Below are 12,500 nucleotides of genomic sequence, written 5' to 3'. Positions count from 1 at the left end.
GCGCAGAGTTGTGTGGTGTGTCTGGCGTCTGAAAGAAAATGTACGCATTAAAGACAATTGGGAAACCGATGTAATATATAGCTAACCAGTGAAATTGTAATGAAATACCTATAGTTATTGCTGGTTTTTCGTTTCGGAATGATGATTGCACATGAGGAAGTCGTGTTTTTCTTGTGTCCGTGCTCCTTGTTGTAAATTTGAACGCGGTTTCCTTCACAATGAAAGAGGAACTTGTGAACGTGAAGAGTCTTTCGGAGATCACGTGGTGGTGCTGGGAGTGAGTCGGGTGGTTTAAGACGTCCACATCTGACCGCAGCTCTACATCATTTTCCTTCCAGATCTTCGTGTCCGCATTTTCGGCACAGGTTCCCCACCTGTTGGCAGTGTGTACCTGGCCGCATGGCACAACCTGTCGGTCTGGCATGGGGAATTGCTGTGAAGTAATCCGAGCGTGGGTCCCTGGCCGGCGTCAGCCGGGTTTCCGGCGCGGCGGGGGGTAAGAATGGGGTTTATGGTTCTATCAAGTGGAGTGGTGATTTTGAGGCGAAAGAAAAACTCAAGAATTGGGGGTTGTGGTCTGGGTGGGGAGAATTGGGGGTTGTGGTCTGGGTGGGGAGGATTGGGCGTTGTGGTCTGGGTGGGGAGGATTGGGGGTTGTGGTCTGGGTGGGGAGGATTGGGCGTTGTGGTCTGGGTGGGGAGGATTGGGGGTTGTGGTCTGGGTGGGGAGGATTGGGGATTGTGGTCTGGGTGGGGAGGATTGGGGGTTGTGGTCTGGGTGGGGATAAATTTGGGGAGTGGTCTGGGTGGGGAGGATTGGTCATTGTGGTCTGGGTGGGGATAAATTGGGGGTGTGGTCTGGGTAGGGAGGATTGGGGGAGTGGTCTGGGTGGGTATAAATTTGGGGAGTGGTCTGGGTGGGGATAAATTTGGGGAGTGGTGTGGGTAGGGAGGATTGGGGGTTGTGGGGTGGATTGGGTGTTGTGGTCTGGGTGGGGATAAATTTGGGGAGTGGTCTGGGTGGGGATAAATTTGGGGAGTGGTCTGGGTGGGGATAAATTTGGGGAGTGGTCTGGGTGGGGAGGATTGGGGGTTGTGGTCTGGGTAGGGAGGATTGGGGGTGTAGTCTGGGTGGGGTGGATTGGGGGTTGTGGTCTGGGTGGGGAGGCTTGGGGATTGTTGTCTGGGTCGGGAGGATTGGGGGTGTGGTCTGGGTGGGGAGTATTGGGGGTGTGGTCTGGGTGGGGAGGATTAGGGGGTGTGGTCTGGGCGGGGAGGATTGGGGGTTGTGGTTTGGGTGGGGAGGATTGGGGGTTGTGGTCTGGGTGGGGAGAAATTTGGGGAGTGGTCTGGGTGGGGATAAATTTGGGGAGTGGTCTGGGTGGGGAGGATTGATGATTGTGGTCTGGGTGGGGATAAATTTGGGGACTGGTCTGGGTGGGGAGGATTGGTGATTGTGGTCTGAGTGGGGATAAATTTGGGGAGTGGTCTGGGTGGGGAGGATTGATGATTGTGGTCTGGGTGGGGATAAATTTAGGGACTGGTCTGGGTGGGGAGGATTGGTGATTGTGGTCTGAGTGGGGATAAATTTGGGGACTGGTCTGGGTGGGGAGGATTGGGGGTTGTGGTCTGGGTGGGGATAAATTTGGGGACTGGTCTGGGTGGGGAGGATTGGTGATTGTGGTCTGAGTGGGGATAAATTTGGGGAGTGGTCTGGGTGGGGAGGATTGGTGATTGTGGTCAGGGTGGGGATAAATTTGGGGACTGGTCTGGGTGGGGAGGATTGGTGATTGTGGTCTGAGTGGGGATAAATTTGGGGACTGGTCTGGGTGGGGAGGATTGGTGATTGTGGTCTGAGTGGGGATAAATTTGGGGACTGGTCTGGGTGGGGAGGATTGGTGATTGTGGTCAGGGTGGGGATAAATTTGGGGACTGGTCTGGGTGGGGAGGATTGGTGATTGTGGTCTGAGTGGGGATAAATTTGGGGAGTGGTCTGGGTGGGGAGGATTGGTGATTGTGGTCTGGGTGGGGATAAATTTAGGGAGTGGTCTGGGTGGGGAGGATTGTCGATTGGTGATTGTGGTCAGGGTGGGGACTGGGGATAAATTTGGGAAGTGGTCTGGGTGGGGAAGATTGGTGATTGTGGTCTGGGTGGGGATAAATTTGGGGAGTGGTCTGGGTGGGGATAAATTTGGGGAGTGGTCTGGGTGGGGAAGATTGGTGATTGTGGTCTGGGTGGGGATAAATTTGGGGAGTGGTCTGGGTGGGGATAAATTTGGGGAGTGGTCTGGGTGGGGATAAATTTGGGGAGTGGTCTGGGTGGGGATAAATTTGGGGAGTGGTCTGGTTCGGGAGGTTTGGGGGTTGTGGTCTGGGTAGGGAGGACTGGGGGTGTAGTCTGGGTGGGGAGGATTGGGGGTTGTGGTCTGGGTGGGGAGGATTGGGGATTGTGGTCTGGGTGGGGAGGATTGGGGGTTGTGGTGTGGGTAGCGAGGATTGGGGGTGTTGTCTGGGTGGGGAGGATTGGGGGTTGTGGTCTGGGTGGGGAGGATTGGGGGTTGTGGTCTGGGTGGGGAGGATTGGGGATTGTTGTCTGGATTGGGAGAAATTTTGGCAGTAGTTTGGGTAGGGAGGACTGGTGGTTGTGGTCTCGGTGGGGAGAAATTTGGGGAGTGGTCTGGGTGAGAAGAAATTTGGGTTGAGGGTCGGGGTAGGCGGATTGAGGGTCGGGGTGGGCGGGTTGAGGGTCAGGTGGGTGGGTTGAAGGTCAGGTGGGCGGTTTGAGGGTTGGGGTCTGTGGTGAGAGGTGTGCGCATGGTATTTGGGGAGGGTGTGACTGACATGTAAAGTGATTGCGTACATTAGTTGTTTATTTGCTTTTGATCCATTTGTTATGCTTATGCACATCGTTATCATGCACATCCTTCTCATGCACATCCTTCTCATGCACATCCTTCTCATGCACATCCTTCTGATGATTCCAATGCAGTACTGTATTTAGGCTTCCGTTTGAATATACCTGTAGCTCGATGGGTAAAGTGTAGTTTTAATGTTGTAAACTCCAATTTGAACTCGAGTAATTACACTGCATCAGTGAGATTTGTCCATCGATCTCTTTTCCGGTATGGCAAGACCCACATTTTTGTTTTATTTTTACAATACCTTTGGAACGTCCATTGGAATTGGAATATCTGTTTCTTGCACAGACTGAAGTATTTCAAGACAGGATATGCAGCTCAGCATGTCACAGTGGAGGTTAGTACAACCATTTTATGTCTTGCCATTCCATGGGGCTTATGACTTGGTTAATGGTTTAGTTACTTTGGTGAGTTTGGCGTAAAACATGAGAAGCTGTTGGAGAACTGTGTTTTATATAACCAGGCACGAAGAACCAATGTAACATGTTAAATAAGGTGGTGTAAAAGGCACTGCATCAACCGCAGTAAACATCTGTATATATATTTTTTTACAACCTTTAAAATCTTTATTTTATGTTAAGTAAATTATATATTTGAACGTTGTAGAACACAAATCACATTTTTGGCACACTTCAAATCCTGCCATTTAGCAGTACTGGGACAAAATAGTGCAGCATTTTACGTCGTCACGACCAATCAGATTTTCTGCTCGCAAACCTTTCCGTGTTTCTCAAGACTGAGCATGGTAAGGTATTCTCTGAATTCTCTAGTTTAAAATTGGCTTTTATCCATTTTTTTCGAAGTCTTAATAAAATGTACTTTTCTTTTCTTTTCATAAATAAAATGCCCTTTTAAAATTTATTGTAATAAACGTTATTTTATTCAACTGGTACCCACTCCCTATTGGAGTGGCAGGAAGAGCCGTGTTATCATCCTCTCTGGGGTATATAAGATTACTGTAGATATAGTCTCTGGTTGGTTAGTTTGTGGTCGATGCGATAAGCATTTAATGCCTAAAGAATGTCGCGATTCCTCCAGATTTCTTTCAGTTTTGTATTAAACAGCAGTAGCGACTGTTTAAAAAGGTAATCGTAAGTGTGGTTTATAAAAAATTTTTTTACTTCTTCTAGGCTTGCCTCACTATACATCACAATAGACCATTTATACACGTTAACACGGTGTTTGTCTAAGGAGGAACAAAAAACCTCTTTGGGAGAGGGGATGTTATTAGTATTAATATTGTTTTGTAATAACATGTTTTATGCTATTATCATTCTTGTTATTACTTTTGTTATTACTAGGGCGTGCCCGTACGTGGGTGCAAAAAAACATGCGTGCAAACAACAACAACAAAAAAAAACTTTGAAACCACGTGGCAGTAACGACCACAGAACCCCCCCTCTATTTACATGAAATGGTTTGGTCCATTCGCAAAGCCAAAGCGAACGGCTTGCGAGTACGGTAGAACCCCCCCCCCCCCTCTATTTACATGAAATGGTTTGGTCCATTCGCAAAGCCAAAGCGAACGGCTTGCGAGTACGGTGACCATACCTTGGGAACCACTTGTCCGATTAATTTCAAACCTTCTCGGGTCCCCAGCAATATACCTGGCAAGTTTCAAGTATATCGGACCCGTGGTTGTCGAGAAACAGCGGTCACAGACAAACACACAGACATACACACAGACATACACACAGACACACACACACACAGAGATTACTGGAATTATAGATAGATAAGCAGCCTTGGAAAAACGCCACGTTTAGCTGTCTCAACATGTATATGCACCCAAACATGGATTTGAAAATCCCCCTTGGGGAGTGGGGGGGGGAAATTGAGTTGCTGCAACCTTCACCGTGTCACCCTTGGTCCTCCTGTCAAGTTTGGTCGAGATTGGAAAAGCAACGACCGAATGTATCGTAGACACAGACAGACAGACAGACAGACAGACCAAATTGCGTATTTTTGTATGATGATGATGATGATGATAAACATTGCATTTTGGACCTAATCAGGTTTCTCTTAACTCTTATGGTGTGGTTTGATGTAAGTAGCACAACTGTTGTCTATATCCATTTGACAACTTGTGTTTTGGTCACTTTAAAAAGTAGAATATGACCTATTTTATGTGACAGAAGTGAACCATTCATTTTATTCCTAGTTATCTTGGAAACCTATTTTGTAATATGTATATACCATGCTCATGTATTTACGCTTGTAATTTTGTTTTGTTTTTGTTTTGCTGCAGTTTGAGAATTTGGTTGAAGATGATGATGTGAGTAAATATTGATCAGCAACCATCGCAAGTGGTACTGCTTGCTACACAGTTGATGTGGGCATACACATATTGCATCTGCAAAATTGTCACTTATTTTGATTAATATTCCTAGAAACAACTCTATCTCAGATGTATATATGATTTTATATATAGTATATATACAATTGAGCCAATCATAGGCCACCCTGCATTTCTATATTGTTGATAAATAAGGCCCCTGAATTTGTAATTGTGCTTGAGGTTTACCAAACTCCAAGGCCTGGTTTCTCAACACACGTGGCCTACTCTACAAAGATGAAAATTTCCTTTGTGGTGTTTTATATTTCAGTATCTGACAAATTAAGATATTAGAACTTGAGCACAAACAGGAATTGTTATTGCCACCACCCATGGTATTCCAGATCCAAGGTGCAAAAAAAGGTTATTTTTCTCAATCTTCTTTGATACACAATTGTGCAAGTGTTGTTACAAGACATATATTTGTTCATTGCATAGAATATATGCTTGATGCTTATTGATATTGTCGCGTTCCCGGGGTGAACATGCCTGGGGACGGATAGCCGAACGATCTTTACACTTCAAGGCATTCAATCCAATGGCGGTGTGAATACGCGCGGGTGATGAGGGCGGCGAAGCTCTTACCTGTACGGATCCCAAGGACGTCCCCGACCCTGGTAATAAATTCAAACCGACACGGAATTATAATGCAAAAATACCGGCTTTATTGAAAGAAATGCCAGTAACAAAGGAATGCACGGTAAACTAAAATTCCTAATCGAGGGACCCTCCATACAGACTCGTATACAACACAAAGGGAAAAATAACTGGAAAATAAATGCATGTGTGTGTACTTAGCTCTGGTCCCCTTGATCGTCCCAGATCGTCACAGGCCCCCCGCGTCCCTGTGCAGGAAAGCACACTGGTTGCCGCGAAGTCAGTGTGCGGGAACAGGCCTTGGCATGCAGTTCGCTCCTCCAGCCACCGAGCGCGAAGCGAGCAGGCCGCGCCCGTCCTAGTCATCTGCTCCACACAGCACGCAGTTTCTCCAAGCTCACACAGCACTGTGAACAGCCAGCACCGACGAACCAAGGAAAGGACAATGCGGTCGCTCGAGTCGATGAAAGCCAGGGACCATGAAGACAAAATGTGCGACTGCGTCAACCTTCCACGAACACCAGGAAGCGAGAGGGATATACAACTGCTTGTAATGGAGGCCAGCCCGGAGAGAGGGAAAATGTCAGGACCCAAGTCTTTTGTACCCAGGGCTCTTATGTCATCCGACGACGTTGCACCATGCTCCTATCAGCGAGTCCCATCTCATCGCTCTATCGTACCGGACCAATCGCTGCTCTTCAGGGCGTAGCCTCATGGACCTGCCTGCTTGATGTTGCGATGTGACGGCTGGCAGCACCAGCGGTATTGTTCAATGTCTTGGTTCTGGATACTTTAATTTAATGTTATAATTCATGCCGATTGCTTGGCTTGGCTATGTGTGTGTGTAGTGCATTGTTATAAGGAACAAAGGGAAAAGTACAGAGGCGATTTACATACAGGGGATTTACCATTAATCCCGAACTAATTAACGTGATCCCACCCCTCGTCATGGGGACAAAGATACACTTGCGTGACATCCGGTCTAACGGATTCCCTACTTATGCACATGGGGTTCTTCTTCTTTATCACGACATTCGGAGCACACTATACTATACAATTCTACCTGCACTAAGGCATTGCATTGCCTACCCCCCATCAACGTAACAATATGATCAGTCCTTTACCCATGGGCATTATTACATGATCTTGATTTCAGGCTGCATCAAGTCTTGTGCCTGTATTGAAATAACATGCTTTGCTACTTCAAAGCCCCAACTGTGCGTGAAATCCTATGGCCAGGTTACGCCACAGCATTGATTCACCAACTTGCTGGTGCATGGTCATCTTGGCCACATATAATAATATATTTTTATACAATATATTTGTATTGCAACAGCAGCTACGCAACCATATCAAAGAGAATTAGATTCCTCAACTTTGCTCTGAAATTGTTTCACATGCGTCTTCAGTGTGTTTGTCCAGGCCATAACATTTTGATGGACCAACTTGTAATAAATTTAATACAACAACAACAACAACATGCATTTTAAGGCCATTTTCCCTGCTAGAGCGGGGGTTAGCCTTGCGGTCCCCATGACAATCTTCTCCATTTTGCCCTATTTTCTGCATCTCTCCTTGTTAACCCCCTTGCCCGCATTTCTTCTTCCACCATCTTTGGCCAAGTCTTTCTCGGTCTTCCCCGTCCTCTACTTCCTTCTACATTTATTTCCATCACTCTTCTCAACCAGTCACTTTCATCCTTCCTCAACACATGACCAAACCATCTCAACCTGTTCCTCTTCACAACATCAATCACAGGCTCTATTCCCATCATTTTTCGCAATTCATCATTTGTCTTCCTCTCTCTCAACGTTACTCCGCACATCCACCGAACCATTCGCATTTCCACCCTTTCCAACCTTCGTTGCTGCTCTACGTTCATTACCCATGTCTCGCTCCCAAAAATCATAACACTTCTCACACATGCAGCATACACCTTTCCCTTCAGCTTCAACGACACTCCCCTCCTTATCAGCACGCCACTCAGTTCCCGAAACTTCTTTCATGCACATCTCACTCTAGCAACCGTTGCCGAGTCTGATACACCTTCTCCATTCAGCATGTCTCCGAGGTAGCAAAATGTTTTCACACCTTCCAGCTTCACGCCATCTCCAAGATCCAACTCAACATTTGGCATCTGCAGCTGCCTCTGTGCACACCTTACATTTGAATGTAGCTGCCACACTGGTTAATGACCCTCTCAGACCACTACATTTTTGATGAACCCACTCAGCGCACATTGTACATTGAATGGAGTTCACTCCGACACCCTTCCTGCACACAGCACAGAGCCACTTCCCAGTTATTTCCACCTCACCACATGCTTTACCACATGCTTTCCCACTTGCCATCACCTTCGTCTTTCCGATATTCACCTTCAGACCTTTTTTCTCCATACATTCCTTCCACTTGTTCATCTTTTCCTTCAGTCCATCCATACTTTCTGCAATCAACACCAGATCATCTGCATACAACAACTCCCACGGTAAACCCTCCTTTATGTTCTGAGCCAGCACCTCCATCACAGCTACAAATAGTAGTGGACTTAGTACCGACCCCTGATGCACTCCCACCTTCACCTCAAACTCACCACTGTTCCCGTCCTTCGTCCTTACAGCTGTGCGCGCTCTTTTGTACATTGCCATCACTACTCTGATCAACCATTCCTCCACTCCTAACTTCCTCATTGCCCATGTCAATACTTTGCGTGGAACCCTATTGAATGCTTTCTCCAGATCAACAAATTGTAATAAATGTAATGTTTGTTTAAAATCTCAGTCGCTGCTTAATTTGATATTTTTACATTAACATTGCTCAATTTGCTGTGTTCCCTTCTCCCAACACCACCTCAGGACGTTTCAATCTTTGTGGGCAGTGAGAGGTCAGTGAATGATCCCTTCACCTTTAATGCCCCTTTCAATAAAGGGAAGTAAAGGAAAGTAAAAATTTGTTTAAAGTGATCAGGAAGGGACTTGTACAGTATATCAGATGCAGGATAAAGACATTAGTAGACATCAGTATACTCTTACATGAATCACAAGGCATATGTGATTGTAAATCTTGGTTCCCCGTATCATGAGCCAGGGGTTTAGATTGGGACACTAACAGGCTGACCCACCTGCAATTAGCCCATCTGCCTGGTGCCTGGACAGACAGGGTTTTGCACTCACTTGTGCTTCTGTCTGTCTCTGTCCATGACGTAACTCTTTTAACCATTTGAGTTTTTATAAAATTTACACCAAATCTTTATGAAGAGTATATACAGAGGATTAATGAATAATCAGGTGAAAATGTCATCGTAAGTATAACTAGGCCTTATCAACTCGTCAGCGTGAGATGGCCGTGTCTTGTAATCCCTTCCATGTTTGTTTATTCGCCATTGAGCTACAGTGTGTCCATCCAGGCCATAACTTTTGCTTTTACCATTTGAACTTTTGTCATAAAATTTTCAACAAAGCTTTATGATGAGAATATGGATGGTTATTACTATAAATGAATAATTTTGTCAAAAGGTCAAAGATTAATGTCACATAAAATTGTCTATTTTCATCCAATTGACTTGAAATTTTATTAAGAATTTCCATATTGGTTCACTGAATTGCATGACCAATCAAAATATAGAAGCCAGGCCTTCTTTTTTTTGATCAAAAGGTCAAAGGTCATGGTTGCATAAAATCGTCAATTTTCATCCGATTGATTTGAAATTTCAACAGGGTTTGCATAGTGGCTCACTGAATTGGTTCACTAATCAAAAGCTAGATGTCGATTGTGTTGAGGTCAAAAGGTGAAGGTCTCAAAATCGGCAATTTCCATCTGACTTGAAAATTGGGTCACAAGCCGATTGCTTGAGGTCAAAAGGTCAAGGTCACCTAAAATCGTCATTTTTTTTTGTATTTTTACCTCACCCTTATGTGTCTGCTTGTTTGTGTGCAGGATATCTCAAAGTTGTGGACGGATTCAGATGAATTTTGGTGGACACGCTGGGTGTGTGACAAGGACGAATTGATTCTATTTTGGTGAAGATCAGAATCAGGATCCAAAAAATTTTAAGCGATTCTTCACCTTTGAGTGATTGGTTCAAAAATTATATTTGGCACGATATAATATATTAAAAAGTTGTGGACGAGTTGGTGACAAGAACCCGCTGATTAAATTTTGGTTCAGGTCCGAATCCAGATATGGTCCATCAGTGGGATATAAAACGTAAACTAATCAGCCTGGTGGAGGTATGCGCTCTGCCGAGTACCCTTCTGGTTTTAGCTGTTTTCATCATGTTTGACGTACGGAAGTCCGAATAGAAAGCGGATGCGGAAGGACTTTGCCTTTTTTGATGCTTTCGCATTGTAATTTTTGCTAGCAACAGTTTTTGTGCCTCTGCCAACAAAGTCGCTGGTGATAATTGAGAACAGCTGAAGGGATTTAAATCTAACTTGGTATAAGTATGTATCTATATTATAATAGATCACGGTGATTCTGTCTGTCTGTCCGGGGGTGTGGCTTACTCCGTTTGCAGAGTAGCTCCACCCATTCTTGGAGAGGCTTCATGTAAACAAATATCCCCTATTTTATTAACTCAAATAGCTTTGAGGCCTGTTTAGTTAGGCCCGTGCTGTCTTTCTCTCAAAGGTTTATTTCAATTCAAATTCGATATGTCATTTCATTTTTAACAGTCGCTAACATAGTTTTAGACTCGGTTGAAAAAAATCGGGAAGAAAATCCCATGAAAGTTTCCGTTTATAGAACGAAATGATTTCTCAAAGGCCTGTTCCTCATTTCGCAATTCATAAAGCTCATTCATCGAGTCACCCTCACGATTTTATCTCGAATTCACCATCTGATTTAATTTTTATCGATGGTTTTAGACTCGGTGTCAGAAATAATGGAGAACATTCACGCACACATGGGAAAATGCAGAGATATATTTTTAAAAATCGCGTCACGATTATGCACGAAAATACACCGCTTAAAATAACAGTCGGGGAAAATGTCGACATATATTAAAAATTCGCTTTTTCTTTTCCGTTAAAATATGTTACTTTTACTTTAGATGACAGTCGGCACAAAAACGTCAACAATGATGCCGACATATATTTCTTCGTTCTTATTTCATTCAACATTATTATCCGGAAGTAAAGGTTCACGTGTGAAAAAACCAACTCCATTTCACGTGTGCATGGACGTGTAATTCACATTTGTAAAATATATAAATTAACAGACGGGAAATTATCGAGAGATATTTCTTCGTTTTTATTTTATGAGTTACCAGCAGAAGTACCCCGCATTGCCGGGCGGGGAAGGGAGGGGGACAGGGCACGTACACTTTAAACGTGTGTGTGTGTGTGTGTGTGTGTGTGTGTGTGTGTGTGTGTGTGTGTGTGTGTGTGTGTGTGTGTGTGTGTGTGTGTGTGTATACAGTACGTGTGTATACAGTACGTGTGTATGTATGTGTATGCATGCGTGTCGGTGTGTGTGTATATGTGTATATAGTGGTGCAACTTAGCATAACAATTGTGCATTTTGTGAGGAAAGCACCAAATTTGGCACACTAGTAAACTATCATATTTTGAAAAGATCTGGATATTGGGCCATCTCAGATTCAGAGATTTGATTTTTGCAAGATTTCGATTCGATTGGGATCGAAGAGAACACCTTCTTCGTCTTCTGTACAGTGAAGTTGCCAGCCCTGAATTCTCTGGCTACATCTGGGTGCGTCATTGGGAGTGCAACGATGTCCCTCAGGTGAACAGGGACCCACCTGGCATAGTGTGTGTGGTCTAAGGCATGGAACCATGGGACCAGTTCCGTCAGGGCATCAAGGTACATCGTGAATGAAGCCTGCCGCAGAGAACGCACGTAGACCAGTACCAACATCTCTAGTTCCAGCACAGTTGCCCAGTACTGAAAGTTGGGAATGTCTTCTCCTCTCTGGTGACACCAGTCTTCGAACTCAGGCAGGTCTTCTGCATCATCAGCATATGTCATACAGTGGCGTTCATACGCACGGTGTTGCAGGATGTGCAGTGCCGCTGCAGTGATTTGATGAGCTCTTCTTGTGCGGGTGACGTGGGCAGCTCGCAGGAAGGAGTCGGCCGTCCCTGGCGTTGCAATCTCAGCTTGCAAATCTGCAAATCTTGCAAAAATCAAATCTCTGAATCTGAGATGGCCCAATATCCAGATCTTTTCATGATATGATAGTCTACTAGTGTGCCAAATTTGGTGCTTTCCTCACAAAATGCACAATTATTATGCTATATTTAGCTTAGCTGCTGGACTTGTGTGTGTGTGTGTGTGTGTGTGTGTGTGTGTGTGTGTGTGTGTGTGTGTGTGTGTGTGTGTGTGTGTGTGTGTGTGTGTGTGTGTGTGTGTGTGTGTGTGTGTGTGTGTGTGTGTGTGTGTTTTTATATGCAGACTTGGCATTTAATATGGAATTTTTTTTTTTCTTGACTTGGGTTTACTTTCTGCACTCAGTGTATCAATCTGGTGAGTTTCTTTTACCCTTCGGTGATGTCTTTGTTGAAAGAACCATGTCACTGATTGTCTTTCGCAGCAAGAAGTCAATAACAGGATTATATCACAGGTGGCATGACAAAATGTAAGGACAGGTACATTTGACGATTGGCTTCACAATCGGGTATATAAGGGTTGTTGCGT

General features: G+C 44.8%; 1 protein-coding gene across 1 annotated transcript in view; it reads left to right on the top strand.

Moving 5' to 3' along the window:
* The window catches only part of AP1AR (adaptor related protein complex 1 associated regulatory protein), a 44,429-nt gene that overhangs the window by 44 nt on the left and 31,885 nt on the right, over positions 1–12,500 (top strand). The window contains exons 1-5 of the mRNA XM_078776676.1: positions 1–40; positions 339–496; positions 3,206–3,254; positions 5,166–5,192; positions 8,702–8,730. The exon at positions 1–40 is cut by the window's left edge and continues 44 nt beyond it. Of these exons, the coding sequence (XP_078632802.1) occupies positions 1–40; positions 339–496; positions 3,206–3,254; positions 5,166–5,192; positions 8,702–8,730 (303 nt within the window). The remainder of the gene's footprint in view (positions 41–338; positions 497–3,205; positions 3,255–5,165; positions 5,193–8,701; positions 8,731–12,500) is intronic.

Source organism: Myxine glutinosa, chromosome 4 (genome assembly GCF_964187855.1).
Source record: "Myxine glutinosa chromosome 4, kmMyxGlut1.1, whole genome shotgun sequence".
NCBI classification, from domain to species: Eukaryota; Metazoa; Chordata; class Myxini; order Myxiniformes; family Myxinidae; genus Myxine; species Myxine glutinosa.
This window is presented reverse-complemented; position numbering and strand designations above follow the sequence as displayed.